This window comes from Pituophis catenifer, unplaced genomic scaffold (assembly GCF_029215685.1).
Source record: "Pituophis catenifer annectens isolate HBS135680 unplaced genomic scaffold, rPitCat1.0.hap2 SCAF_6, whole genome shotgun sequence".
Classification (NCBI taxonomy): Eukaryota; Metazoa; Chordata; class Lepidosauria; order Squamata; family Colubridae; genus Pituophis; species Pituophis catenifer.
This window is the reverse complement of record NW_027256886.1, coordinates 95,702,338-95,730,322: the sequence shown is the minus strand read 5'-3', so window position 1 is coordinate 95,730,322 and position 27,985 is coordinate 95,702,338. Positions and strand designations below refer to the sequence as shown.

At 39.9% G+C, this 27,985-nt stretch overlaps 1 protein-coding gene across 4 annotated transcripts in view; it reads left to right on the top strand.

Annotated features, from left to right (window-relative positions):
- ZSWIM8 (zinc finger SWIM-type containing 8) overlaps nt 1-27,137 on the top strand; it is a 75,517-nt gene extending 48,380 nt beyond the window's left edge. For 2 of the 4 annotated variants that reach the window (XM_070946509.1, XM_070946506.1), the window contains 11 exons: nt 6,309-6,543; nt 6,799-6,951; nt 8,784-9,006; nt 9,206-9,495; nt 11,404-11,627; nt 14,517-14,999; nt 15,858-16,026; nt 20,509-20,682; nt 23,107-23,226; nt 23,805-23,983; nt 25,379-27,137. In XM_070946509.1, coding sequence (XP_070802610.1) covers nt 6,309-6,543; nt 6,799-6,951; nt 8,784-9,006; nt 9,206-9,495; nt 11,404-11,627; nt 14,517-14,999; nt 15,858-16,026; nt 20,509-20,682; nt 23,107-23,226; nt 23,805-23,983; nt 25,379-25,582 — 2,454 coding nt within the window. In that variant the 3' untranslated portion in view covers nt 25,583-27,137. Of the gene's footprint in view, nt 1-6,308; nt 6,544-6,798; nt 6,952-8,783; nt 9,007-9,205; nt 9,496-11,403; nt 11,628-14,516; nt 15,000-15,857; nt 16,027-20,006; nt 20,078-20,508; nt 20,683-23,106; nt 23,227-23,804; nt 23,984-25,378 lie in introns of those variants that run through there. The other 2 variants (XM_070946507.1, XM_070946510.1) reach the window with 2 other exon arrangements.
- The last annotated feature ends 848 nt before the right edge of the window (nt 27,138-27,985 follow it).

The window sequence follows — 27,985 nt, the reverse complement described above, 5'->3', positions numbered from 1 at the left end:
CTCCTGCCTAATCTTCATTCCTCTTATTTCCGTATTTCCTCTCACTTCTCTAAGCAGGGGCTCTAAAGTCAATACAAATAGCAATGGGGAAAGGGGACATCCCTGTCTTGTACCTCTACAAATTTGAATCCTCTCTGTTTCCTCTCCATCTATGAAAACTCTTGCAGTCTGCTCCCGGTAGATAGCTTGAATTGCCCAAATAAAATTCCCACCAAACCCCATATATTCCAATTGAGAAATCATAAATTCCCAACTGATTCTTTCAAATGCTTTTTGGGCGTCAACAAAAATTAAAGCTAATTGTTTATCTGGGCGATTTTCGAAAAATTCTAATGTATTCATGATAATTCTAAGATTATCTCGTAAGTATCTATTAGGAAGGAAGCCGTTTTGGTCTGAATGAATGAATTGGTTAAGGAAACAGCTAAGTCTGGCTGCAAGGACCCCCGCAAGTATCTTATAATCGGAATTTAGTAATGATACAGGTCTATAATTCTTAATAAGGGATAGGTCAGTTCCTTCTTGTGGAATAATAGAAATATAAGCCTCAGTCCAAGATACTGGAACCTGAGCCTCTTTCATAACCGCATTGAATAAATCCGTCATGTGTTTCCCTACAACGTCAAATACTATTTTGTATAGTTCAACTGGAAGGCCATCTCTACCCGGGATTTTGCCATTCGCCTGTGCTTTCATAACTGTTTCTACTTCATCGTAAATTCCGCATTAAGAATATCCTTCATTGTTTCCGAGACTTTAGGCAAGTCTGTCTTTTCCAAATATTTCCGAATTTCACAAATATTTTCCTCCCCTTTCTAATGAAGCTGTGTGAAAAAATCCTGGGCTACCATTCTCTTGCCTTCCTTAGTACAATGAAGATTCCCAATTACATCTTTCAACCCTTCTATTCTCCGTTGTTCCTGCTCCTTCCTAAACCGGTAAGCCAACCATCTTCCTGTTTTGTTTGCCCTTTCAAAAAAAAATTTGTTTAGTCCACTTTATATTATTTGCTAATTCCTCTTGATCTAATAATTTAATCTGGTGTTGCCAGAAATCCCTTTCCTCTATAAATGTTGTCTGGGTTAATCCATTTTGCATCCTTTCTTCCACCCGTTGTAATTTATTCAAGAGGTTGTCTCTGTGTTTCTTACCTGCCCTACGTTTATCAATCATGTATTTGATTAACCATCCCCTCATCACTGCCTTAGCCATATCCCATGTATTGTATATTGAAGTATCCTCTTTCTTATTTTCCTGAAAAAAAAGATGTAACTCCTTCTTAAATTTACTCATAAATTCTTCATCTCTCAAAATACCTGTATTCATTCTCCATCTACCCTTCCTTCAATGTGGGATCTTCCAAGTTACCATTAGCTGGTTATGGTCTGCCCACTGGTTGGGCCCTATTTCCACTTCCGAGACCAACCCCTTCAACTCAAGAGACATCCATATCATATCTATTCGGGTCCACTAGTGGTGTCTAGGAGAGAAATAAGTATATTGATTTTTATTGGGATTTCTCAACCTCCATATATCCTGCAATCCAAATTCCTCCCTTAAATCATTACATATTTTTGGTAATGTTCTCTTAATATCCTTCAACCCTCCTTGTATATTTCCCGGGACATAATCCTGCATTCTATCCGTTACAGCATTGAAATCCCCCACTAAACAGACATGTTCGTATTCCAGTTCCCCCAGTTTAACATATAAGTTTGGATAAAAAGTCCTCCGATTGTCATTAGGGGCATAAATACAAACCAATAAAGACTTTCACTGGGCAATTTCTATTTCGAGCATAAGAACCCGGCCTTCCTGGTCAGCAAAAACCTGTTGGGATTTCAAATGATGTCATACATATACCACTATCCCTCTTTTTTTTTGACCTGCTAATGAGGTATAAGTTTTACCCAACGCCCGGCATTCTAACAAATGGTTTTGATCTTTTTTTATATGGGTCTCCTGCATGCAGACAGTATCATACTTAGCCTTTCTTAATTTGTTCAAAATCCTACTACGCTTATTAGGAGCATTTAAACCGTTAATATTTACAGATATCAAACGTACTAATTCCCCCATTTCCTTTTCTCATCTAAGTTTTTACTTTCCCGCTTTTGTGACCTTCTTAGCTGTTTGTCTTGTCTCCCTCTGAGGCGCTGTTAATTCCTTAACTTTTTGTGTTCCCCCACCCTTCTTTCCCGCCTTTCCTTCTCTCCTCTACCTTGTGAGTTTACCAGATGGATGGCATAGGGAACAAAGTTGTTGCAGAATCTGGTAGCGCTGCTGGATAGAAAGAGTCTGTATTTCCTTTCCATAAATTATTTCCAGTACTCTAGTAATAAGGAAAGAAGAAAAAAAACAAAAAAAAAGTGAGGAAGGAGCGATTAGATCAGTCTAACCTAGGCACTTAATGGATCCACTGGGTTTTCACAGAGTATTTGAGGAGTTTCTGAAATCTGGTGAGCAATTTGATCAAGATCCATTGGAATAAGAGAGCAACAAGGAAACTTGCGCTGGAGTGGCCTCTTCTCTCTCACAGAACTGCTGCAGCTCCTTGCCTTCCAGAATAGCTCATGGAAATGAAGAGCAGAGGAGCTAACCAGATCATTATTAGAGGGGAAGGCTCATTAGGAATCTAACTGGACACTGGCAATCAGTGGCAAAATGGACATACTTTGCTGTTCTTACTATATTTGCTGAATGTTATCCAACAGCCCCTTTTTAAGATGACATTTCCCCTTTTAAGGAAGAATTCTTGCAGCTGTTGGCGAATAGAATAGAACAGAACAGAATTCTTTATTGGCCAAGTGTGATTGGACACACAAGGAATTTGTCTTGGTGCATACGCTCTCAGTGTACATAAAAGAAAAGATACATTCATCAAGAATCATAAGGTACAACACTTAATGATAGTCATAGGGAACAAATAAGCAATAAAATCATGTTAGGAAACAGTCAATATCTTAAGGATTCAAGCAACAAAGTTACAGACATGCAGTCATAAGTGGGAGGAGTTGGGTGATAGGAACGATGAGAAGATTAATAGTAATAGTAATGCAGGCTTAGTGAATAGTTTGACAGTGTTGAAGGAATTATTTGTTTAGCAGAATGATGGCATTCGGAGAAAAACTGTTCAAATAAAATTATAAAATAGAGTTGAGTTCTAGTTGGACAGACTTAGAGTTGGAGATGATAGGAGCTTTGTTTGAGGTGATCTGGACACTGAGGAATCAGGGCTATCTGTACTGTCAAGTTTGCCTTAATTGGATCTCTGCCCTTCATGGTTGGTTAAGATTTCTTGCAAGGTGACAGGAGGTTGAATTCAAGCCATGGTATTTTTAGAGAGAGAATGAGGTGCAATTATTTTGGTAATTTTAGACTGGCCTGCAATCTTCTCTTTTTAGAAGTGGATTATCTGAGTCTTTGGCTGTTGGATTTCAGGCCAAAATCCTGCTCCAGGCCTGGATGCAAAGAATGGTCCTCTACCGCTCCTCCAGAGTGTCGCAACATTCCCTGCTTTATAGCTGATCCAGTGACTGAAGGCTATTGGGAGAAATAGGCTCAAACTGAATTCACCCAAGACAGAATGGCTTGAGGTTTTGGGTAACTGATTCTAAGGAAATTGCCCTGATTTGTAGCTCTTACTCAATCAACAGGCTACAGTTTTTATTTTTATACAGTTAAATTATATGTACAAATTGTGGTCATTCCTGCATTGGAAGGCTCAGTTTTGCCATCATTTGTGCCTTAGTCACTCCTGTTTTGAATATTTTAAAGTGCTTCGGGGGGTGCACCTGGAAATAATTCATTCACAAGCCAAAACCTGAGCAAAATGTGATGGCCAGGGCAATGACAAGTGTATCATGATACATTTTGTATGACTACAGTGCTTTGGAGACTTCATTGGTTGCCTGTTGGCATCCTGGTGCATCTAAGATGTTGATTGTCACCATTAAAAGCCTACCTGATTCTAGACTAGAATACGTGAGGACCATTTTCCCTTATATTTCTCTGCCCATCCAACAAGTTCAGATAGGATCAGCTCCATCTAAATCCCTTCTATTAAAATGTTCCTCTGGCGGACCCTCAAAAGTAAATGGGTTTTCGTTGTTCTTGGTGGTGGTGGTGGTCCAATATTCTGCAGGTACCTCCCTATGGTGATTCAATCTGTTCCTTCTCTTGTGCTTTTAGAAAAAAATAGTTAAAAGTTATTTAGCACAGGCTATGTTGTCAGTGAAGGTTGGAATCTGTTACGCGCATGACTACCTATCTTTTTGGTTCGTTATTTTGATACTATCATTTTTGTTTGAGGCATGTGTGGGTTTCACAAGCGTATGTTGCTGTTGGTATAACAATACTCTTGAAGAGTTTTATCTTTGTGACAATACTTATGACTGTTGTAGACCAAATTGGGCGCATGCGTTGAAACATGGCCAATTTTTTTTTTTTTTTTTAATTTGATTTATATGCCGCCCTTCTCCGGAGACTCAGGGCGGCTTACAATGCTTTAAGCAATAGCCTTCATTCTTTTGTATATTTTATACAAAGTCAGCTTATTGCCCCCACAAACTGGGTCCTCATTTCACCTACCTTAGAAAGGATGGAAGGCTGAGTCAACCTTGAGCCTTGGAGAGATTCGAACCAGCAGAAATTGCAGGCAGCTGTGTTAATAACAGGGTGCACTAAACCCCTGTACTATCAAGGCTCAATTTGATGGTTAATGTCCTTATGTATATCTCCATCAATAGACATACTGCTACAAAGATAAGTACATTGTTGGACTTGTTCTGTAGCCTGGACAAGGACTGTTATAGGCATATTATCCTGAGCCAATTTGCATAAACTTGGGCTTTTTAAGATTTGTACATAAGCCAATCTTTTTGGCCTCAGTTTCTAAACTGGTGGTCATTTCTTGCAAGGACCCCATTGTTTCACCAAGCAATGCAATGTCATCCACAAAATCTAAATCTGTTAGATGGGCTGTTGCCTAAGGGATGCCAAAGCTAGGGTTATCCATTGCTCTATGCATAACAAAGTCCATGGAAAGGAAAAACAAGACTGGTGACATCCCTGTCTTACTCCTGTATTGATGTTAAAGAAAGCTATGTTTCCAGATTCCGTTTGTACATAGCAGCTAGAGTTATAATACAGACTCTTAAAAATGTTTATAAAATGTTGAGGAATACCAAAGCACTTTACGATATTCCATAATGATACTTGATGAATTGAGTCAATCAACTTTTTGAAGTCAATAAAATTGCTTAGCTTTGGCTTTTGGAATTCTAAGTTCCGTTTGATGGAAGTGCGCAGCCAAGATGATTAAACAGTTAAATGTTTTCCAACAATGCTGCTTGAGAAGAATCCTCCATCCTCCTTATATCATTACCACATCACTAATGAAAAAGTACTACAAAGATCAGATTAAGAACACCTATTGAGAACTGTGAATGAATGTCGAATGCAGCTTGTTGGCCATATATTATATGTGCATTCAGAAATTGCACTCCATTGGATGCTTCCTGAAGGAAAGATAAAACGATGCTGGCCTTGGAAAACCTACCAAACAGTTAAGAAAGATCTTAAGATTATTAATGTCCCTTGGGATGATGCCAAAGATGCTGTGAATGATTGAAACCGCTTGAAAACACTTGCTGCCCAATGTGCTCTATACAGGAACTGATGAAGAAGAAGATGATGATGATATATGTGGGTTTATTATTTTTGAGGAAATTGATTTTTATTTTATGATGATCTTAATTGTTATCTGCCCAGAGCCTTTGAGAATAGGCTGCATGCAAATATAATAAAAAATAAATTATTTTATAAGTCAAGGGCATATTCTGGGGACAACTAAATTGGAATTCTTACCAAGATAGAAGAGGATTGTTTTTAAATATTCAGATTTACTGTAATGAATTAATGTACTGTAAGATTAAATTGAAATTTAATTCCATGTACTTTTGCTATATGTTTCTTTCTTCTGATCTTGCCAGAGTTTGAAGGACAATCCTTAGTCCTAAAAGATTTTGGGAAGGCTAATTGGGGAAAAATGGATGTGTTCAAGGACACAAAAAAGTCTCTGCCTTATTATAAGTTGCATTACTGTAACTAAATAAGCTAATTACCTGAATTTGTACAATAAACTGACTTATTAGCTGCATCTATGAGAACTTCGCCTCATGCCTGTCATATGAACCCAGCCCTTTCTGATTTTAGATGAATTTTGATTATGCCACATTATCCCTTCCATTCCCCAAGTATTTAGTTCAAATAGTAACCTCTGTATTCTCCTGTTCCTTGTTTTGTAGATCCTGGATAAGCTGCTGGACAGGGAAAGTCAGACACACAAACCTCAAACTCTGAGTTCATTCTACTCATCTAGCAAGCCTACAGTAGCTAATCAGAAATCTCCTTCCAAACACACTACCCAATCAACTGCACCCATGCAGCATCTCCCAGGAACATCTGTTGCACAGCAGACAGGTGTACCGCCTGCAGTCCAAAGCAATCCTTCTGAACCCTTTATGGAGAAGACTACCCAAGGTATGGACAGCTGTGTCACAGGACTCTTCCAACTGCAATATACATTATACATTCATATACTATATGTTAACTAGTATTTTTTCCCATTTGGGAATAGGAATACCGAATCAGCCTGTGAATATCTACTCCAACTTTTAATTTTCAATATTTATGTAGGAAAGGAACTGAGTTTTGGTGATAGCATTAATACAGATCCTTGTTTGCAAATGGTCTTTCTCTTACTGTCTTTCTAAGTGACCCTTTGTGCTTCCCCAGAGAACCCTCAGAGATCCCCTTGCGACCCACCTGTTGAGTCCAGTATCCTAAAGCAAGAAGGGAAAGTTCCTAGCCGAATAGCTCTTGGAAGTAGAGGGGGCTACAATGGAAGATGCTGGGGTTCACCAGTCAGACAGAAAAAGAAGCACACAGGTAACTTGGGGCTGGACTTCACATCTCTGCTACTGGGTGAAGACCATGGTTCAGAGGTTTCTGCAAGTGGGGAGAACATTGAGGCAAAGATTGCCAGCCAGAGGGCAGGTTCTGCCTGACATCGGGTAACATTTTAATGAAAAATGCTTTGTTCATTGATTATGAATGGAAATAATATCCTAATCTACTATTCTCTAGATGGATTTGTTGAAGTTCAAAATTAATTAGTTAACTTATCTTTTTTGTGACCTGAGGCTTTGTCTCCCTCTCGCCAGTTTTAATGATGCTGAAAATGTCCATTAGGATAAAATATGATGTGATATGTAGAGAGCTATACAAATACGTATTTTAATGAAGCCATATACATAGCAATAGCACTTAGACTTATATACTGCTTCATAGTGTTTTACAGTCATCTCTAAGCAGTTTACAGAGTCCGCCTATTGCCCCCCCAATAATCCGGGTCCTTATTTTACCGACCTCAGAAGGCTGGAAGGCTGAGTCAACCTTGAGCTGATAAGGATCAAACCCCTGGCAGTCAGCAGAATCAGCCTGCAATACTGCATCCTAACCACTGCACCATCACGGCTCTCATAAAGTACTCATGTTGGTGGTAGGCTTGCAAATAGCTAGCTGAAGCATGAATTTCTTATCTATTGTAACTTTGCAATTATTACATTTGTAAATTAAATAATGATGTGAATAATTTTTCTCCAAATTAAGAAGGTGAAGGGACCAAAAGTATAGATTAGTAAGGATTAAACTGATAAAAATCTGCAGCATATTCTCTCTCTCTCTTTCTCTCTCTCTCTCTTTCCCTCCCTCCCTCCCTCCCTCCCTCATAGACACAATGCCATATGAATGTGTTTTTTTCAATCAAAAACAGCTAAGAATCTTTGAGTTGTCTACATTAACAAACTTAATAATTTTTGCTGCAAAAAGAAGTCAATATGGTAAGAAATAGATTGAGAATGTTACAAGGGTTAATAGGATTGTGAAACCTGGGGCAGAGTCATAGTTTCCCAGTTTCTAGGATGATGACTTGACCACTATCCAAACTGACTCCAGTAGATGAGTTAGTAGTCCTATTTTAGGCAAAGCAGCTGGGTGTACTTGGGCTAGTCACTTTCTCTTAGCCCTAGGAAGAAGGCAGTGGCAAACCACTTCTAAAAAACCTTGCTAAGAAATCACGTCCCTGAGAATTGGGGGAAATTGAATTGGAAATTCAATTGAATGGAAAGAAAAAGAACACCTATCTTAGCATAAATTTGTATAATTGTGAAGTTGATTGTAATTTCTTTTGGTGCTACCAAATTATGTATCATAATCTATTATAAATTATTTATAAAATTTATAAATCTATTTATAAATAAAGAAGTAAGTATTGCCTCCAATCTTTTGGTGAACAGGGAGTTTTGCCTATCTCTTGCTGTAAATAATGTTCAGGATTTGGCATATAATTAGCTGAAATGAGTAAGGTGGCTCAGTTTGGCATATGGAAATCCACAAGAGTCAAGCCTGCGTCTTGTATATTTCCATATGCCAAACTGGAAAAGAATTCTTTGATAAGCATCAATATTCATCCCTCGGTAACTGATGTAACACTGTTGCAAATCAGAACAGTATAATTGCCTGTGATGCTTCCTACCATGACATAATTTAAATTGATAGCCACCAGAAGCTCTCAAACAAATGGTGTCTATTTTCTAGTTTCTGATTTGAACTTAACTGCAGAATCCTCTGAATATTGAAAAAATGAGATGGTATTCAATATTTTAGTCTGATTATTTTGTGCCCTCTAAGCTTGCTTACCTGTTCTCATTGCCTTGTAGGAATGGCGAGCATTGACAGCAGTGCCCCAGAAACCACCTCTGACAGTTCTCCCACCCTCAGTCGACGCCCCCTGCGAGGGGGTTGGGCAACTACCTCCTGGGGCCGGGGGCAGGACAGTGACAGCATCAGTAGTTCTTCCAGTGATTCCTTGGGTTCCTCTTCTTCCAGCGGAAGCCGGAGGGCCAGCGGAGGGGCACGTGCAAAGACTGTGGAGGTTGGGAGGTGGGTGCTGCTGCTCATCTAGAATTGTGCATTTATGGTACAAATGTTTCCTGGCTCTTACCTGCATTTATCCTAAGAAAGAGTCTCTAAAGCAGGAAGAGGTTCAGTCAGAAATTGGAGCTTTGTTATCTTTTGGAGAATATTTTATTTAGGTTTCACTTCAACTTGTTTAATGGCTCTTTTACTTTTCTTTCTTCAGGTATAAGGGCAGGCGACCGGAGAGCCATGCCCCCCATGTCCCAAATCAGCCCTCGGAGGCAGCTGCTCACTTCTATTTTGAGTTGGCCAAGACAGTTCTTATTAAGGCTGGGGGAAACAGCAGCACCTCCATTTTCACCCATCCGTCTTCTAGTGGTGGCCACCAAGGGCCTCATCGCAACCTTCACCTCTGCGCCTTTGAGATTGGACTCTATGCATTGGGACTGCACAACTTTGTCTCGCCAAATTGGCTCTCTCGGACTTACTCCTCTCATGTCTCTTGGATCACAGGTGGGGATAGTATCTGCATGAGCTGTTCCACACAACATACCTGTCTTATTTTTAAAAAAACCATCATTGAAAACCCTCCCAGGTGGCTTCCTGCCATAACCAGTGGTGCTCTGGAAGTCTTATCACTAGTTTCCTAGCACAATTTGTACAACACAGGAAGGGCTGCGGAGTGGGAACAGTAACAGTTGTTATGATTCCCTTTTTATCCTTTTGCTGGAGGCTATATTGTCCAGTGGGAAAAAAATATTCATGAAAATTGTCATTACTCCATTCACATTTACAGGTATAGTTTATCTATTGTGAAAAAGATTAGTGTGAGTGATGGGGAGAATGAACTTGCACAGGATCACCATATAAACGTGGGAAGCGTGCACTGCTCCAAAGGCAAATAATAGGCCTGAGTCACCCTGAACCTTGTTGAATTTACAATCTGATTTTTGTCAGTCTTTAGAACAGGTCCTGTGCAGTAAAATAAAAACAGCTTTCAATTTGAGCAATCACAGTTTGTAGAGCTTTAGCTCTTTCTGTACTAATAAAGATATTGAGTCCAGAACGATGTTTCTTAACCTTTTTTGTCCATGGTCCCTTCTGACTTTTTCTCCTTCGGCCTCCCTCTTCAGCTCCCATTACTGGATTCAGGACAACTGATGTGTTTTTTTGCCAACAACAAGGCAATAACACATACTGCTTTTCTGTAGCCCTCTCAGTGTGTGCTGTGGTCCCCTGTTAGATGTTTTTCACAAGTTGGGCCTTTGAAGTATCCTAGGGTCACCAGGGCCATATCCCTCTCCCCCATCCTTTGAGAATTGCTCATCTAGAAGATGATTAGATATTTGTGTTATATTATATTAATTCTAACATGAATAACTGCAATTTGCTTTTAACAAAGCTCAGGCAGCCAGCAAATTCAAGGAAAACACTGCTTCTAGAAAAGGGGAGGGTTTTTTGCCATTGCTGAAGTTGCTAGATTGACTTCCTGCCCTGTGGCAAGAGGCAGGATTTACTGGAGTTCCTGTATCAAGTAAGAATAAATACAGTGGCCAAGAATTTTCCCTGGGAAAAGGTGACTGAATGGAGAGGAATGAGCCCACTTCCTTTCCTCTTTAGCATGTGGGTGAATATCATAGCTGAGTGCTGGTTAGATACACAGACAGCCTGGACAGAGTTGAGCTTGCTTCCATCTGGTGTGAGGATGAATGCTGTGAAAACAGGCTTCTTACCTGCTACACAGCTTCTTGTGCCAATGTGAGAAGCATTGTGATGTGTATGTGTGGTTAAATTGGAATAGCAACAGCATACAGGAATCACTTGCTACCTGGACACCAGACAAATGGAAATCAACTCTTCAATTCTCTCTTTCCTCCTATAATAAAAGTCCCTTGGAGATTTAACACTTGTTGTATCAGCTTTTTTTTACTGAAAATCATGGTCTTAATTCAGTGCCTGACGATTGCGTTTCAGCAACATATTCTAGGAACTTTTTGGGGCCTGCATAAAAGGGAGAGAAAAAGGTGGGCCTGATCTGCTCTAAATCAGTATGGTAGAAATGGGCAATATACAGTAGTTACAAGTTTTAGGTGGGAGTGGGTACCTCATGTAGGAGATTGAATGGCAGAATTTGGTCAGGTGCAAGTAGTATCTGCATGCATTCAGAGCTGTGGAATTTTAGTAACAGACACTGTTTCCAGCGTCTCTAAAAAGGAAGCATATGGTAGCAGCAGGAAAATGGGCCATAGATTGCCTATTTCTGGCCTCTATTCAGTCTGATTTGGTTCTTAATACTGTCCAAGATACTTTCCTTTGTAATGATATAATAATTTAATCACTGGAAAGAATTAAAAGAGACTACTTAATATATAGACCTAATATCTGACCTGACTCTCTTCTGCCCTTTTCTCTGGCCTCTAGGGCAAGCCATGGAGATTGGCAGTGCAGCCTTGAATATCTTGGTGGAATGCTGGGATGGACACCTAACTCCCCCAGAAGTGGCATCGTTGGCTGACAGAGCTTCAAGAGCTCGGGATTCCAATATGGTGCGATCGGCTGCTGAGTTGGCATTGAGTTGTTTGCCACATGCACATGCCTTGAACCCCAATGAAATCCAGAGAGCCCTGGTCCAGTGCAAAGAGCAGGTGAGCAAATCAGACGTCTTTGATCCACTTCAGCACCTAGCAAATACAGGCATGGGCCCAGCTCTTTTATGGCATTGCAGAATAGGGCTGAAACATGGGCTATTGCACTTCATCAACAACTACGTTGTTTAGAGCTGATCTCCCCTGTTTTTCAGTTCTTTAGAACTGCGTCTCTCGAGAGTGAAATTATGACTCTGTCTAGCAACTTCAGTGTTGTGGCAAAGATCCTTCCTCTGTTGTTTTATAGTTTTATAAACTGAATTAAAACAAATAAGGAACAAGCAAGTTAGCCAAATACATAAAACCACTGAAGAGAATAAACTGATTTTACATTAAATTTTCTTCAAAGCTTCTTGTGTAAAAGTAAATTGTTATAAATCCTGCACAGCCATTTATTAGATCCTGAGGCTTTGGAAGATAGCTTTGTTTGTATGTTTATTTTCCAGAAATGGTATACAGATAGTCCTAGATTTACAGTCATTCAGTTAGTAATTGTTCAGAGTTATAATGGTACTGAAAAAAGTGACTTACAATGGTCCTCGTACTTAGAAAGGTTGCAGCATCCCCACAGTCAACTGATCATAATTTGCGTGCTTGGCAACCAGCATGTATTTACAATGGTTGCAGCATCTCCAGGACATGTGATTCTCATCTGCAGCCTTCCCAGCTGACTTCCAACAAGCAAACTTAATGGGGGAAGCTGGATTCACTTAACAACTGCAGTGATTTGCTTAACAATTGTGGCAAAAAATGTAAAATTAGGTATGATTCACTTAACAACCATCTTACACTGGAAATCCTGGTCCCAATTGTGGTTGTAAATCAAGGACTACCATTTTGGAACCATGAGCAGATTAACCATTTCCACATCTACACTGTGTGTACAATTATTAGGCAAATGAGTATTTCAACTGTATCATCATTTTTATGCATGTTTCCACCTCCAAGCTGTATAAACTTGAATGCTTAGTGGATATAAGCATATCAAGTGATATGTATTTGTGTAATGTGGCCTAAGGAAATCAACACCCTATATCAAGGAGTGCATATTAGTAGGCAGCTTCTGTTCCTCAGGTAAAATGGGCCAAAAAAAGAGATTTAACTGACTCTGTAAAGCAGGGGTGTCAAACTCACATTGTCACGATGTGACATATTATGACTTTTTTCCCTTCGCTAAAATGGGGGTGGGAGTGGCCAGCGTGTGAAGCATCCGGCCCGCGACTTTGACACCCCTGCTGTAAAGTCAAAAATTGTAAAAAGTTTTCAGAGGATGCAGCACTCTTAAGATATTGGGGTTTGACCACAGAACTATCAAAATGTTTTGTTGCAAATAGTCAACAGGGTCGCAAGAAACGTGTTGAGAAAAAAAAGATGCACATTAACTACCAAAGATTTGAGAAGAATCAAACGTAAAGATACCAGGAACCCATTATCCTCCAGAACTGTCATATTCCAGAACTGCAACCTACCTGGAGTGCCCAGAAGTACAAGGTGTTCAGTGCTCAGAGACATGGCCAAGGCAATGAAGGCTGAAACCCAACCACCACTAAACAGGACATATAAGTTGAAACGGCAAGACTGGGCCAAGAAATATCTGAAGACAGATTTTTCAAAGGTTTTATGGACTGATGAGATGAGAGTGACTCTTGATGGACCAAATGGATGGGCCCATGGCTGCATCAGCAACGGACACAGAGCTCCACTTCAACTCAAGATGGAAGTGGGGTACTGGTATGGGCTGGTATTATTAAAGATGAGCTATTAGACCTTTCCGGGTTGAAGATGGACTCAAAATCAACACCCAAACCTGCTGCCAGTTTTTTAGAAGACACTTTCTTCAAGCAGTGGTACAGGGAAAAGTCTGCATCTTTCAAGGAGACCATGATTTTTATGCAGGACAATGCTCCATCGCAGGCATCGAAGTATCCACTGTGTGGCTAGCCAGTAAAGGCCTTAAAGATGAAAGAATAATGACATGGCCCCCTTCCTGACCTAAACCCTATTGAGAACTTGTGGGCCCTTCTTAAATGGGAGATTTACAGTGGAGGAAAACAGTTCGCCCTTCTCTGAACAGTGTCTGGGAGGCTGCGGTTGCTGCTGCACAAAAAGTTGATCGTCAACAGATCAAGAAACTGACAGACTCCATGAATGGAAGTCTTATGGCTGTTCCTGAAAAGAAGGGTGGCTACATTGGTCACTGATTTTTTTTTTTTTTAAATGTCAGAAATGTTTATTTGTACATTTTGAGTTGTCTGTTTATTATTCTCACTTTAACAGATGCAAATAAATGAAGGAGATGGGAAAAGTTGCATAATAATTCTGCACACTTATAGTTGCCAAATAATTATGCATACATAGATATTCTCCTAAGAAAGCCAAAACCTCACTTTTACTTTCTTAAATATTCAGGTTTGAGGTTTATTAACATTTTGGATTGACTGCGAGCACTGTAATTATTCAATAATAACATTAATCCTCCAAAATACAACTTGCCTAATAATTGTGCACACAGTGTATGTCTTTAATAATTTCATGCAGATAACAAAATTGAGCGTTCAGTTGTTTTATATTTTGTACTTTGTTCAGCAGAATATTATACTAAACTTCTCTTTTTTCTTCAGATTTTCATTATTACAATATATTTTTAGTTTGTAGGGGACTAGTTATCATGGATTTGTTTTGTTCAGCCAGAGGGGGAGGTAGCTGTACCCTTTGCAATTCAGGAGCATGAAAGCCCTAGGCTGGCCTTTTCCATGCCTGACTGTTTTGTACTGCTAGTTTGCTGCCTCGTAGCCCTTAGTTGTATTTCATTCTAATAGTTAATTCTAGATGGTTATTTGTGAAGGCTCCTATAAATACCTTGAATCAATGTAGCTTTTGAATTTGCAGGATAATCTAATGTTGGAGAAGGCTTGCTTGGCTGTAGAAGAGGCGGCCAAAGGCGGCGGAGTTTATCCTGAAGTTCTGTTTGAGGTTGCTCACCAGTGGTACTGGTTGTATGAGCAAACAGTTGGGGGAACTCTTGCCCAGAGGGAAGGAGCAACAGGCTGCAGTGCAAACGGAGCCCGGGCGTCATGCGAAACAGTCCGTGGACTACCAGACGCCAGAGTGACATCAGAATCTGCTACAGTAACGGTGGCTGCTGCGGTGACGGCAGCAGCAACAGTAGTGCCTGTGATCTCAGTGGGGTCAACCATATACCAGCAGCACACTGTGGCAGGACCAGCAATGGCACACGCACACACCCAGGGCCTGCACCCCTACACGACACTCCAGACCCACATTCCTTGCAATCCTCAATACATCGGCCATCCTCTTCAGCACATGCCACGGCCAGCAGTCTTCCCAGTGCCTGGGTCTGCTTATCCACAGGTATGTTGTTTGTAACTGTCTAGAATAAGTACTTCGACTGTGGCACATCTACTCTTCAATGCAGATGACAAGGACTAGACAGTGGCTGGGCAGAAATGGCATTTTATTTCTTTTCCAATTTGCAAGCAGGGATGTTGGGAAGAAATGTTTTGTTGTTGTTCAAGGGAAGAAATGTTCTCCACCAATCTCTTGGGGGCATCCCCCTTAGCAGTAGTAGCAACTACATTGCTGAGAAAGTCTCCTGGGAGTTTCCGTTGGATGTTTTTGATATAATCTGAGAGATTAGAGAGATTATTGTATAGTCATGTTGGTGCCCCTTGGACAATCTCTAGAACTAAACTTCACTTGATTTGTGTTTGGATGGGTTGGCTAGCTTTGTCTATCAATTGCTATCAGAATCTGCTTTCTTTTAATTGAGATTCTGTCTTGAGTGTAACTCATTAATACCCTGACACTTTTTTTGTTCATAAGCAATTCAATTTAGCCTTATCTAACTAGAATGGTTATTATCAGTGTTAACAAAAAGTCTTACATTTCTTAAATTACAACTTTCAAACTGTTGGTAAAGCTATGGTATAAAATTTTTATTTGATATTTTTGTACTGCTCAATATGCTTCTTCCTGCAACTATGGATTATTTTCACATGTAACCTGGTAAAGGTTTCCTAGGGGCCATCCCTAAAAAGAAATGTTACCTTTCTTTTAAAAATATTTTAGTTTGGATGTCTCCCCCTTTTAAAACTCAAACAATATGCAGGAGATGGAATTGTTGGTACGTAAAGAGCTGTTTGCACCTGACAAAAACGTGATCTTGCCTCTTTGTGAAGGAGCAGGCAACTCTATCCTCTCTCTCTGCAGGGTGTCCACCCAGCGTTCATCGGGGCCCAGTACCCCTACTCGGTAACTACTCCGTCTTTGGCAGCAACTGCAGTGTCCTTCCCAGGAGTCCCCGTCCCTTCCATGACACAGATTGCTATGCACCCCTACCATGCTGAGACAGGGCTCTCACTGTCTTCCAATGTAGCAAGTGAGTATTCTTGTGACGGGTGAAAAGACGTTTTAGCAGGACTTTTTCTAACTGATGGTTGCAATATTACAGTACTGTGGTATGACATCTAGTGTGGAAACATCTAACATTCAGTTTTCAACATCTATTCCTGTGACTACAACCAATGAGAGTGTTCGTTAAATGATAACGGTAAACCTTCCCTATGTTGATGCCTTTTTTTTTTTTTGGTGGTGGTTTAGTTACAATTGTCAGATTTTCTCATGATGTCCTGAATGTTTGGGGGCTGTTAGTCTTTTTGAGTGTTGCAGTTTTAATTACAAAATAGCTTCCATTGGCACTGTGGCTAATCACAAACTTTATAATTTGCAACTGGCCCATTTTATATTAGACTGCAGGTTGTTCATCATCCTTATCATTTAAGTGTAAAATTAGGAAAGAGAGGCAAGAAGCATGGTGCTGGTGCTTAGGGGTGGGGAAAAAAGAGAGAAGTGGAATGAGCAATAGGAGTACTTTGGCACTTAGTGCTTTCATTGCAAACCGGGAGGGATTTGCAGCTGGAAGCAGTTGTTGGAACTGGATGTTGCTTGGAACATGTCTGGTTCCAGAGACCTTTCAGGTGTGAAGTGCAAAATGAGGAAAAAGGACAGCCTGCCTTACTCAGATCCTCAAGCAGCCCTATTCATAAGAAGCGGTGCAGAATCGGAGGACACAGTCTTTCACTTAATGATATGAAAGGACTTGGGACCCACACAGATAGTCCTTGGATACATCCATTTGTTTAGCAAGTGTTCAAAGTTATGACAGTGCTGAAAAAATGGACATACAACTGGTTCTTGAAGTTCTGATCATCAGCCACATGATCAAAATTTGTTCTGAGCCATCACTCACTTGTGGCACTCCTCTGCCTATGGCACTTGCCCTCACTCACTGGCATCTACCCACAGCTCTCACTAGCCTACTTGCCTGCGACTCCTGCCGCTTCCCATTTAACGATCAGGATGGTTCAAACCAATGAGGCCACTTGATGTCACTTTGTGACAGAAACTCATATCCCAACGGCCATCATAACCCTAAGACTTCCACAACCCAAGTTCTACTTTCCCATCCCACGTGCATTCATGTTTAAGAGATGTCTTGGAGATTTGATTTCTTTGTGCGAATTTCAGTTTCAAAGATGAGATTGAAGTTATGTTCCCATCAGATTCTTGATTTCAACAGCAGGAAGAGAAACAATCCTCACAGCAATTATAATTACCCTGATCCTAAGGGTCTTTGACCTCATAACGGCCCTTTTGTGATGATGCCTTATTTCTGTATTAGACTCCCCAAAATAGCCAGAAGGCCAAAAATGTTATCTGTCCTTGGCAAGTATCCAAAATGACTTTCATAGGCTTTACTGGTTGCCCATTTCATCTGGAAAGTCTGATTTGTGAAACCTTCAGACAAGAATGCTGTTTCTTTGTCTTATCTACTAGGCAAAATCTCTCCCTCCCTCCCTCCCTCCCCCTCTCTCTCACACACACAAATTTGTTCTTCTTGAAGGAAAGGAGATCCTTGCTCAAAACAAGATTATTTATCCCAAAGATAATACAAGTAACATAGAATATAGAATAACAGAGTTGCAAGGGACCTTGGAGGTCTTCTAGTCCAACCCCCTGCTCAGCAGGAAACCCTACACCACTTCAGACAAATGGTTATCCAACATCTTCTTTAAAACTTCCAGTGTTGGAGCATTCGCAACTTCTGGAGGCAAGTAGTTCCACCGATTAATTGTTCCAACTGTCAGGAAATTTCTCCTTAGTTGTAAGTTGCTTCTCTCCTTGATTAGTTTCCACCCATTGCTTCTTGTCCTGCCCTCAGGTGCTTTGGAGAATAGATTGACTTCCTCTTCTTTCTGGCAGCCCCTGAGATATTGGAAGGCTGCTATCATGTCCCCCCTAGTCCTTCTTTTCATTAAACTAGACATACCCAGTTCCTGCAACCGTTCTTGATATGTTTTAGCCTCCAGTCCCCTAATCATCTTTGTTGCTCTTCTCTGCACTCTAGAAAGAGTCTCAACATCTTTTTTACATCACGGTGACCAAAACTGAACGCAATATCCAAAGTGTGGCCTTACCAAGGCATTATAAAGTAGTATTAACCCTTCACGGGATCTTGATTCTATCCCTCTGTTGATGCAGCCTAGAACTGTGTTGTCTTTTTTGGCAGCTGCTGCACACTGCTGGCTCATATTTAAATGGTTGTCCACTAGGACTCCAAGATCCCTCTCACAGTTAAAGATCCCTCTCACATACTTAAACATTTTTCCTGCAATACAGAAAATTATTGCAAAATTTTAAAATATAGTGATTAAAATATAGCATTCCACAAGGGTGACTAATTGAAAAAATGCATAACAAATACCAGATGTCTGTGAAAATAAACAAGGCAGAACATCTGAGAGAGGCAATGCCAGCAATATATGAAAAAAAAAAACTTTCTCAGAGAAAGAAAGTTATACTTAATGATGATTTTTGAAGGCTAGATTTTAATTATCTGAAAAGAAGAGGAAAATAGAAAGTTGAATAAGAACACTTATGTGTATAAATTCTTTTCTTATGTGTATAAATATGTGTATAAATTCTTTTCTTACCTATTAGCATCTGCCCCGTTGCAGAGAATATCATTTTAAGTTGTAGAAACATTTTAAGGTCTGATAGGAACTTTTGTGTTTATTGGTGAGTTGTAGTAAATAACTTATCAACATTTATACATTTATAAATATTTTATAAGTATGAAAGTAAATTTCACCATATGAGTCAAAAACAGTTTATATCTTCAAACTTAACTTGATCTTGGACATTATTCTTGGCGTTGGTTTTGGGCAGAAATCTACACTGCCACTTCAGCATTCAAATTGTAAACTGTAATTTGACTTTGAATATCTATGTCAAAGTCCAGAATTGTATTTAAATTCATTATTTTAATTTCTGTTTCTATTGTATCACCATTTCCTATGTGTATGAAGAATTTATCTGCTTACTCACATAAGATCACTTGATTGGTGTTCCTTGAAGAATTTGCAAACCAGTGGGATGTGGTGATTGATGAAAAACAGATTTTTATGCAAATTAATGAGTAAATTAGTAAAATTAAGCTACTAAGAAATCAGTGTCTTTTGTGTATTACAAGTTTGTTGTAAGCATGCTCAATCTCCTTTGTGTTACTTACACAATAGATCTAATTGCTAAGTTAAAAGTTTGGTCAGGAAGTGTTTTATACCACTGTCTATTCTGAATCAATTCATCTAGACCATGAGTAGTATCGAGTACAAGTTAAAGACCAGAACTGCTTCTTTGGATTTCTAGTCTTCAGTATTTTAGTGATACATAGAGAAACAATTGTTTATACCCCAACATTGTTCCATGGAACAAAATTCTATTTAAGTCTTATTATCTGTCTTGGTTTGAAATTCCTGCTTTTTTGGTTTTGTTTTAAATTACATTATTAACCAGGCACAATAACTGCAATTCTAGAGTCAATCAGGCAGTTTCAAGAAGACTAATGTATAAAATTCAAGAAATGCAGAAATTGTTGTTATGATTTTATAACAGGGATCATCCTTAAATTCTACAGCAATATGTTCTTCACTGAATCATAAATGTTTCCTCAAATAACCCAGAAATCTATAAATGTCTCCCCAAAGAATACACATGGAACAATGTGCCATGTGTATCAACAGAGTAACACGTGGACAGTGATTACTATAAGGACTATTTCTGTACACCTGGAATATCTATCTGCCTTCGTATGTTTTCTCTTCTTTCCTATTGATAACAAAAGTCTTCAGCCTGCCATCTTTGTCACTTCCCCGATCTTTGTCACTTCCCCTGAGATGTGGGTCTCAGTCTTCCTTTTTCTTGTCCTTCAGTAGTAAGAACTGGGCCTTCTATCTGCATTTGTCTGATGGCCTGACATAATCGAATTCCATGAGTTCCTATTTTCATCTATGTTGCCAGGTTGTCTTTCTTACTTTTTGATGTTGCAAGAATATGTCATGAGATGGTATCTGGAACACTACATAAAAACTGTGAGTCAATTAGCCTCCCCCTCTCATAAATTTATGTGTAATTAAACATGTATTAATAGACATTGTGCCTTGAGGATTTAATTATTCTATTTTATTTAAATAGAATGACATGTTAGCTATTACAAATACTTGAAACTTTTTTAGAAGTACTTGTATAGAGAGGGGAAGTTCTACCATTCCCAGTGGGGAGCTGGAACATGGTCTATTTTGGTGTATTTTTTCCCTTTTGCCAATGTTATGCAAAAGGAGAGACTACATAGAAAGGCTCAGCTGTTGGGAAACACATAACCCGTTTGTTTATTCTCTGCTACTGTGTTTCCACCAGGTTAATTAATATTAATCCCTGACATGTATCCAGGCAGAGTATAACCGAACTCCTGTAGCTGATGTCTTTGATTTCTCCCCTTTATACGGTTGTTTCTTCTCTCCAGTAGGAAGTGTTCACGCAGGGTCTACCTTCCCAGCAATTCAAGGGACTTCCTTAACAAGCTTGTCTTCTCAGCCCAGTTCCCTTGTGACAGGGGGCTTCCCTTCGGAAGATGAACAACACAGCCAACCGGTCAGTCCTCAAGGATTGCACTACCTTCATTCTGCCTACCGAGTTGGTAAGGACAACAAACAGTGACACTTTCCGTGTTTTCAGCTGGCCTTCAGAACAAGAGTGATGCATATCTTCTTAACAGCTACCTGGAAAGGCTGGCCTGTTCTGCCATTTGTAGATGAAAGTTTAGATTCCCTAGTTTAGGTTGGTGAGCAGATTACCGGTGAATAAATAATTCAGGAGAATAAGAAGAGACATGGGATTTTATTATAGTTGCAGGAAATTGCATTTGTTAGCAATAACAAATCACTCAGCCTTCCATCCTTTCTAAGGTAGGTAAAATGTCGACCTGGATTGTGGGGGCAATAAGCTGACTTTGTATAAATATACAAAAGTATGAAGGCTATTGCTTATTGCATTGTAAGGCGCCCTGAGTCTCCGGAGAAGGGCGGCATATAAATCAAATTAAAAAAAAAAAATCCTTGTTAGAATGGTAATGAGGTTCAACAGGCATGGATTGGCAACCTTAAACACTCAAAGAGGTCACAAAGGTCCTAACTGGAAGCCCCCATTCAATTCTGGAGCCGACCGGAAGTCCAGTTCCCCCACCATAGAGTCTCCTCCTAGCACGGCATCCTTTTTCCTCTACCTGTCTGACCAAAAGCCCTATCAATTGTGGAGCTGACCGGCGACAGGGAGCGGCAGCAGAGGGATGAAAGAGCCACATGCGGCTCCAGAGCCGCGGGTTGCTGACCCCTGGACTAGTGCAATGCGCTGTGCATGGGGCTGCCCTTGATAACCACTTGGAAGATACAACTGGTCCAGAATGCAGCACCATAGGCAGATATGAGGTACATCTCATCAGACTCATGTAATATCTTTGCTTCATGAACCACCACTTGTCTTCCATGTGCAATTCAAGGTGTTGCTTATTACCTACAAAGCCTTTCATGGCATTTTTTCTTCTGGTGATGGTGCATTCTTTTGGGTTCAGCTGTACACTATGTGCACAATTATTAGGCAAGTTGTATTTTGGAGGATGAATTTTATTATTGAACAACTACAGTGCTCTCGGTCAATCCAAAATGTTAATAAACCTCAAACCTGAATCCTTAAGAAAGTAAAAATGAGGTTTTGGCTTTCTTAGGAGAATATTTATGTGTGCATAATTATTGGGCAACTATAGGTGTGCTTAATTATTATGCAAATAAATGAAAAATAATTTTTCCCCATCTCAATCATTTATTTTCATCTGTTAAATTGAGAATAATAAACAAACACCTCAAAATGTACAAATAAACAGTTCTGACATTTCCACACACACAAAAAAAAAAACCCAACCCCCCAAAAAAATTGTATTATTTTTTCCTCTGATACTTTTCTTGGTCATATAATTTTCTATAGAACTCCTGAATTATTTTCTTTTTGCTCTCATTTTGATCCTGTAGAGCTCCTTTATCTTGCAATTTGCTTATCAATTTCTTTTCTTTCTCCTTTTTCAGTTTATGAGCTAACCACCTTCCTGATTTATTGGCATTTAAAAAAAATGTTTTGCTCTTTTTATTTGTTGTGCCAATTCTTCTTTTTCCATTAAATTTAATTTGTATTTTATTATTTCCACTTGAGTTTTTAAATTTCCTTTTTGCGGTTCTTTTTGTAGGTCAAATTCAAGTTTTTATGTACTCTTGTTCTAGTGTCTTTTAACATTGTTTCTTATTTTTTCTCGCTATGTAAGTTATAGCTAGCCCCTGATTTTTCTCTGGGTTTGTTTCTCTCCATGTATCCTGTATCCGTGTTTCTTCTGCCATTTTGAAAAAAGGCCTAGGAAGAGTCTCCCTTACCTTTTTACCTATTTTGCTACTTTTTAGTCACGTTTTGTATCTACAATAGCAATAAAGTCTCCTAAAATTCTTCTTGTTTGTTCTTTGGTGCATATATTACTATCAAGAGTATCTGTTTTTTGTTTATTACTAACTCCACCATCAAAATTCTCTCTTCTTCATCTGTATAAATTTGTTTAGCATTTATTGTTTCCTTAATATAGACGCTGCTATAGATTTGGATCGCCTTATAAATTTCTGAAAAAAAAATAATGTGGGAAGAAGCTTCTCATGGGAATCCTTTCAATTACCAGTACTAAAGAAGGCAAAAAGAGACTGACTCTCAGGCCAGATCTTTGTTCCTCTTTCCAGTCTTCAATCTTAAGCTTTGCAGAGTCCCGAGGCTCTTCCTTTTTTAAAAGAAACAAACCAAAACTCTGCTAAGGAGAGTGAAAAATATAACTGTTTAGCATATGGCTTAGGGCTTTTCTTTGCTACAAATTGTTCCACATGTTGCTTCTGTAGTGCAGGGAGCTTTAAAATTCCTGTTTAAATTTTAACAAGGTGAAGGCCGAAAAGGTGGTTGGTTCAAACTGCTCTCTCTTGCCTGTGTGAGAAGTGTGAGCGAGGAAGCCCAAATTGAGGGTTCAATTTGTTCTCCTCTTCAGGGATGCTGGCACTGGAGATGCTTGGTCGCAGGGCTCACAATGACCACCCCAATAACTTCTCACGCAGCCCCCCCTACACAGAAGATGTGAAGTGGCTTCTCGGACTAGCGGCCAAATTAGGTAAGATCCACAGACACCCTAATGTGAAGGGGAGGGAACATGCATCCTGCCCTATTTTATTGCCTAAAATTGCTAGTGCCAGTGATCCCTTGGCGAAAAGTAGCCAGTGCTTCTGGTACATTTTCCAGCTTGAAATTTTCAATGCAAAAAGTTGGCAGCTGTTTTTTTTAAATGTTATTTCCAGTACTTAATGTTAGAAAGAGAATTTAAAGCTGGTTGCCTTTGACATCAAGTGGCTCTCTGTAGATCCTAGCCCAGATTATTTTAATTGCCAATGGTTGAAAAATAAGACAATAGATGTTATCCCTTTTTCTTGACTATTGTCTACCAAGATAGCTGCTGGTTTTGTTCTGCTCCTTACAGAAGAGGAATCTCTCTCTCTCTCTCTCTCTCTCTCTCTCTCAATCTCTCTCTCTCTCTCTCTCTCTCTCTCTCTCTCTCTCTCTCTCTCTCTCTCTCTCTCTCCTCTCCCTCCCTCCCTCCCTCTCTCCCTCTTCCTCTTCCTCTCACACAAACACAAAGACAGGGACTTATTTCCTATGGCTTACATTCACAATAAATGCCTTTGCTCTTTGCAGGTGTGAACTACGTACATCAGTTTTGTGTTGGTGCAGCCAAGGGAGTCCTGAGTCCTTTTGTGCTGCAAGAGATCATCATGGAGTCCCTGCAGAGACTTAATCCTGCCCATGTCCACAACCACTTGCGCACACCTGCCTTTCATCAGTTGGTGCAGAGGTGCCAGCAGGCGTATATTCAGGTATACCTGGGCTTTCGTCTTATTGGTAAATGTTGGTTGCTTTACGTTGTTATATCCTCAAACCCTCACAGCTTCAACCTTAAACTGTCTACCGTGGACATCACCCCATTCCTAAAAGGTCCATAAAGGGGGCGTGCATAAGCGCACCTGTGTGCCTACCGTCCCTGTCCTACTGTCCCCATTTATTTGTACTCATTTCCTTCGTTCATGTCCATGTTCATATTTATACCTGCTATCTTGTACATGTTTGACAAGCTAATAAATAAGTAAGTAAGTAAGTAAGTAAGTAAGTAAGTAAGTAAGTATATAAATAAACTTAAATGTGCCCTCTTTTGGGAGAATGGAACAATATGGCTGCTGTGAAACATAGATCAGTTTTAAGCTGCTTAAAGCATCAGTTTATTCATGTCTGTTTTCCAAACTTCCTATTCCTCTGAAGGACTACCAAAAGAGGGACTTTGTCATTTTGTGGGAAAAATTAGGTCAGACAGTACAGGTTATTTGTTGATTCCCTGGAAGACCTTTCAATTGGCTTTCCTTCTACTTCCCCACAAAGTGGTATAGAAGTCTAAGTGCTATTGCTATTATTGTCTTAAAGGACAAGGGGGCAGCGGTGGCTCACGTGCTAAAATGCTGGGCCTGCGCACCGCTGAGGTCGGTGGCTCGATTCCTGTGAGGGAATAAAGTGCAGAAGGGACAAGAAAGGAACCTCCCCTGATTGCCTATCAGCATTCAGGTGTCCCGCGAGTAAAGATAACACCGCCCCAAAAAATTTCTTTTCACAGAGGTGGCCAGCCACCTCAGTGATCCCTGACTAACACGTGCCATGCGCTAAAATAAATAAATAAAAATAAAATAAAGGGACAGCACATTTATTTTTTCCCCTCTCCTAGCTCTGCCTGTAACCCCTGTTCTGAGACTCTAAAATGGATCTCAGTTGTGATGGCCAAGACCTAGCTTTAGATTTCTGCTCAATACTTTGGGATTTATTCATGTTTGCTCACTATTTCTTCTTCTATCCAAGATAAGTATGAGACTAACAGTAAAATTGGGAGGGACTGGATCACACTGAGCATTTTGGACAAGGGTGAGATAAATATTATGTAAGGAGGTGGACCACTGAACCGTTTTTGGCATTTATCTACACAAGAGGGTAGATAAGTTTACTACAGTAATAAATCCATCTAGTTTGGGTGGGCAACTATGGCCCCTTTATGACCTGTAAGCTTCAACTCCTAGAATTCCTGAGCCAGCCATAAAGAGGCCATGGTTGCCCACCCTGATCTAGATTCTTATGGTTCCTCATAGAGGGAAGGCACTATTCAGATTGATTATAAAATGGATTTTTCCATCAGAAACTGTATTTCATCCCTGCTTTATCTTGGTTTTCCCAAGTACATCCATCATCGTCTGATCCATCTCACTCCAGCGGACTACGATGACTTTGTGAATGCCATTCGCAGCGCCCGAAGCGCCTTCTGCCTGACTCCTATGGGCATGATGCAGTTCAATGACATCCTTCAGAATCTGAAACGCAGCAAACAGACCAAGGATCTGTGGCAACGGGTGTCTCTGGAAATGACTACCTTTTCACCCTGATGCCCCATCTTGCATCCTTCCTTATGGGATCTTTTTAATTTTAGCTATTGGAAACCACTGATTCAATGTATTTCTACCATGACATTCCTCATCCATGTGGCTGTGGCTGTGTTCTACTTCCCTTTCTCTCCTCCCCAGCAAGTGAAGGCAAGGAAACTGTGTGCATGTGTGTGTGGGTGCGTGCGTGTGTGGGTGTGGGTGAGAGAGAGGGGGAGCTGGTTGATCATTGGTCAACAGTTTTAGTCTTTTTCCTGTATAGGGATGTCTTTATAAATGAACATCATTTCTGCCTTTCTCTCTCTCTTACTGGGTGTGTATGCATGCATGTTAGGGGTAGGATCAAGCCTGTTTCTTTATAATATTTATTTTGGCATTTATAAATATGTATACTACTTTCTATATGGTTCTTAAAATTTCAGCCGTTACCAGGCCAGGAGAAACAGAGTTTGTTTCTGCTCATCCAGGTTTTCTCCAACACTGTTCCTTCCTTCTTCCTGCCACAGCAGGTCCCTCATCCAGTACAGCTTACCTGTTTGGATGGGCAAAGACACCACTGGAAGCATCTGGCCTCAGCAAGTACAGAACTGGCTGGTACGATTTCTTTGCTCTTAGATAGTGATCTGAGGGCCTCCTCATCAGACGACATAGGATATTCTATCCAAAATGGCTCCAAGTTGTACAGTCATGTTCCTTTGGATGAGATGTTAGCTCTCCTGTAATCAGTTTCTTACTCCTTGTTTCAGTTTCCCGATTAAAGCCCTCATTTTCTTAGACTGACTCTTCTCCATATTTCTGTTTATCATGCTGACATCATAAAACAAAGAACTAAGAGTGCCTTAGAGTAGGAAGTTCTAACCTATTTTTGCAAAGGACTGAAAAAGTACCGAAACCTGGTCTTGTCCCAACGACCTTTGAACCACACAACCTCTCGCCACAAAGTAGTAAGGAAACTTGGTCTTAAAGATAAGGAAGATTCTCCTGCTAGTCCACAAGCAACTGATATTCAGGCATGTATTGCCCTGAAGCTGGAGGTCACTTTTCAGCTTTCATGGTTAATGGCTTTTGCTAGACACACATATATTATTAAATGCCCGCAACTTCATCTGGTGATAGTTAATCCAGTAAACTTGGTTATGCATTTTGTGAACACCAAATTTTGCCTGACTTCAATTTTTGTCGATCACTTTCCCTGGTTCAGCCTAGCTTGGGGAAAGGCAAGATTTATTTACTTCATCCAGCTCATGTGGATTTTGTTAACCTTAAATTTCCTCATAGTTGTGTCTTACTGATGTGAACTAGTCGATTATTAAATATATGGGGACTAATCATACTAACTATTTAATTAAATAGTTTAAATTTACATTTAAATAAAGTTAAATGAAATTTAATGTGTCTCGGCCTCGGCCACTTTTTAGCCCTCAATCTGAAAAAAGTTGTGTGCTAGTAATGTTGGACTTCCTCTGATTAATTCTCAGCATTCTTTATATTACATGATGCTAGTGTTTCATACTGTTTTTCACTAACTAAATGGGGAAATAAACTTTGCATCCTGAAACTTGTTGGTTTCTTCCTCAGCTGTCATCTCTCTGCCAAATGGTTCTGATTTGTTTTCATCATGCAATAGTCGGCCATTGCTGACTTACTTTAAATGTGACTGTTCTATTGAAACAACAGTGTCTGATCTCAGTTCTTTAGTCCAGTCATCGTATTATTTAATGTCAGCCTGCAAAAAGACTCCCAAAATTTTCCCGCCAGCATACTGGGAGTTGAAGTTCTCAGATTTCAAAGCTGCTGAGGTTGAAAAACACTGTTTTAGTACAATGTACTTGCTGGCAGGTGGGGTGGAAGGCCTTTGAACCAGCACAGAATGCATAATCTACTCTGAGGCTTACATTTGCCTTGAGCATCTGATATGCACTGCAAAAGCAGGCAGGATTAACAATTCCAAAGTCAGTTTGTGTCCTGATGTATTTCCCCAAAATACAATGTTAGAAAGCCAATTTTTTAAAGTTTCTATTTCTTCAAAAGTACCATATTTTTTTAAAAAAATCACCCCCATTCCCAACTCTTCCCTTTTGGGTTTTGAAAAAATTACATAAATAAATGGCCCCGTAAAGGTGTTAATTAATTTCTTTGCCCTTGAAGGGGTTGTGGCAGTGGGACCAGAGGAGTTCTTTGGAAATTTCTCTATGTAGAGAACAAAGGGAGGTGAAGGAAGCTCTCTGTGACTGGCACAGAAAGAGAAGAATGAAAAAGCCAGGAATAAACTAGAGGGCAAGAAGGCAGGGTGGGCTTTTGCAATAGAGTAGGAGGCCAGGGGGATTGCCAGGAAGGCTGAAGGCCAGTGGTTGGTGATGGGCTGATTTGGTTCCATGAGAGTCCCATTTTGGAATTAGTCCTTTC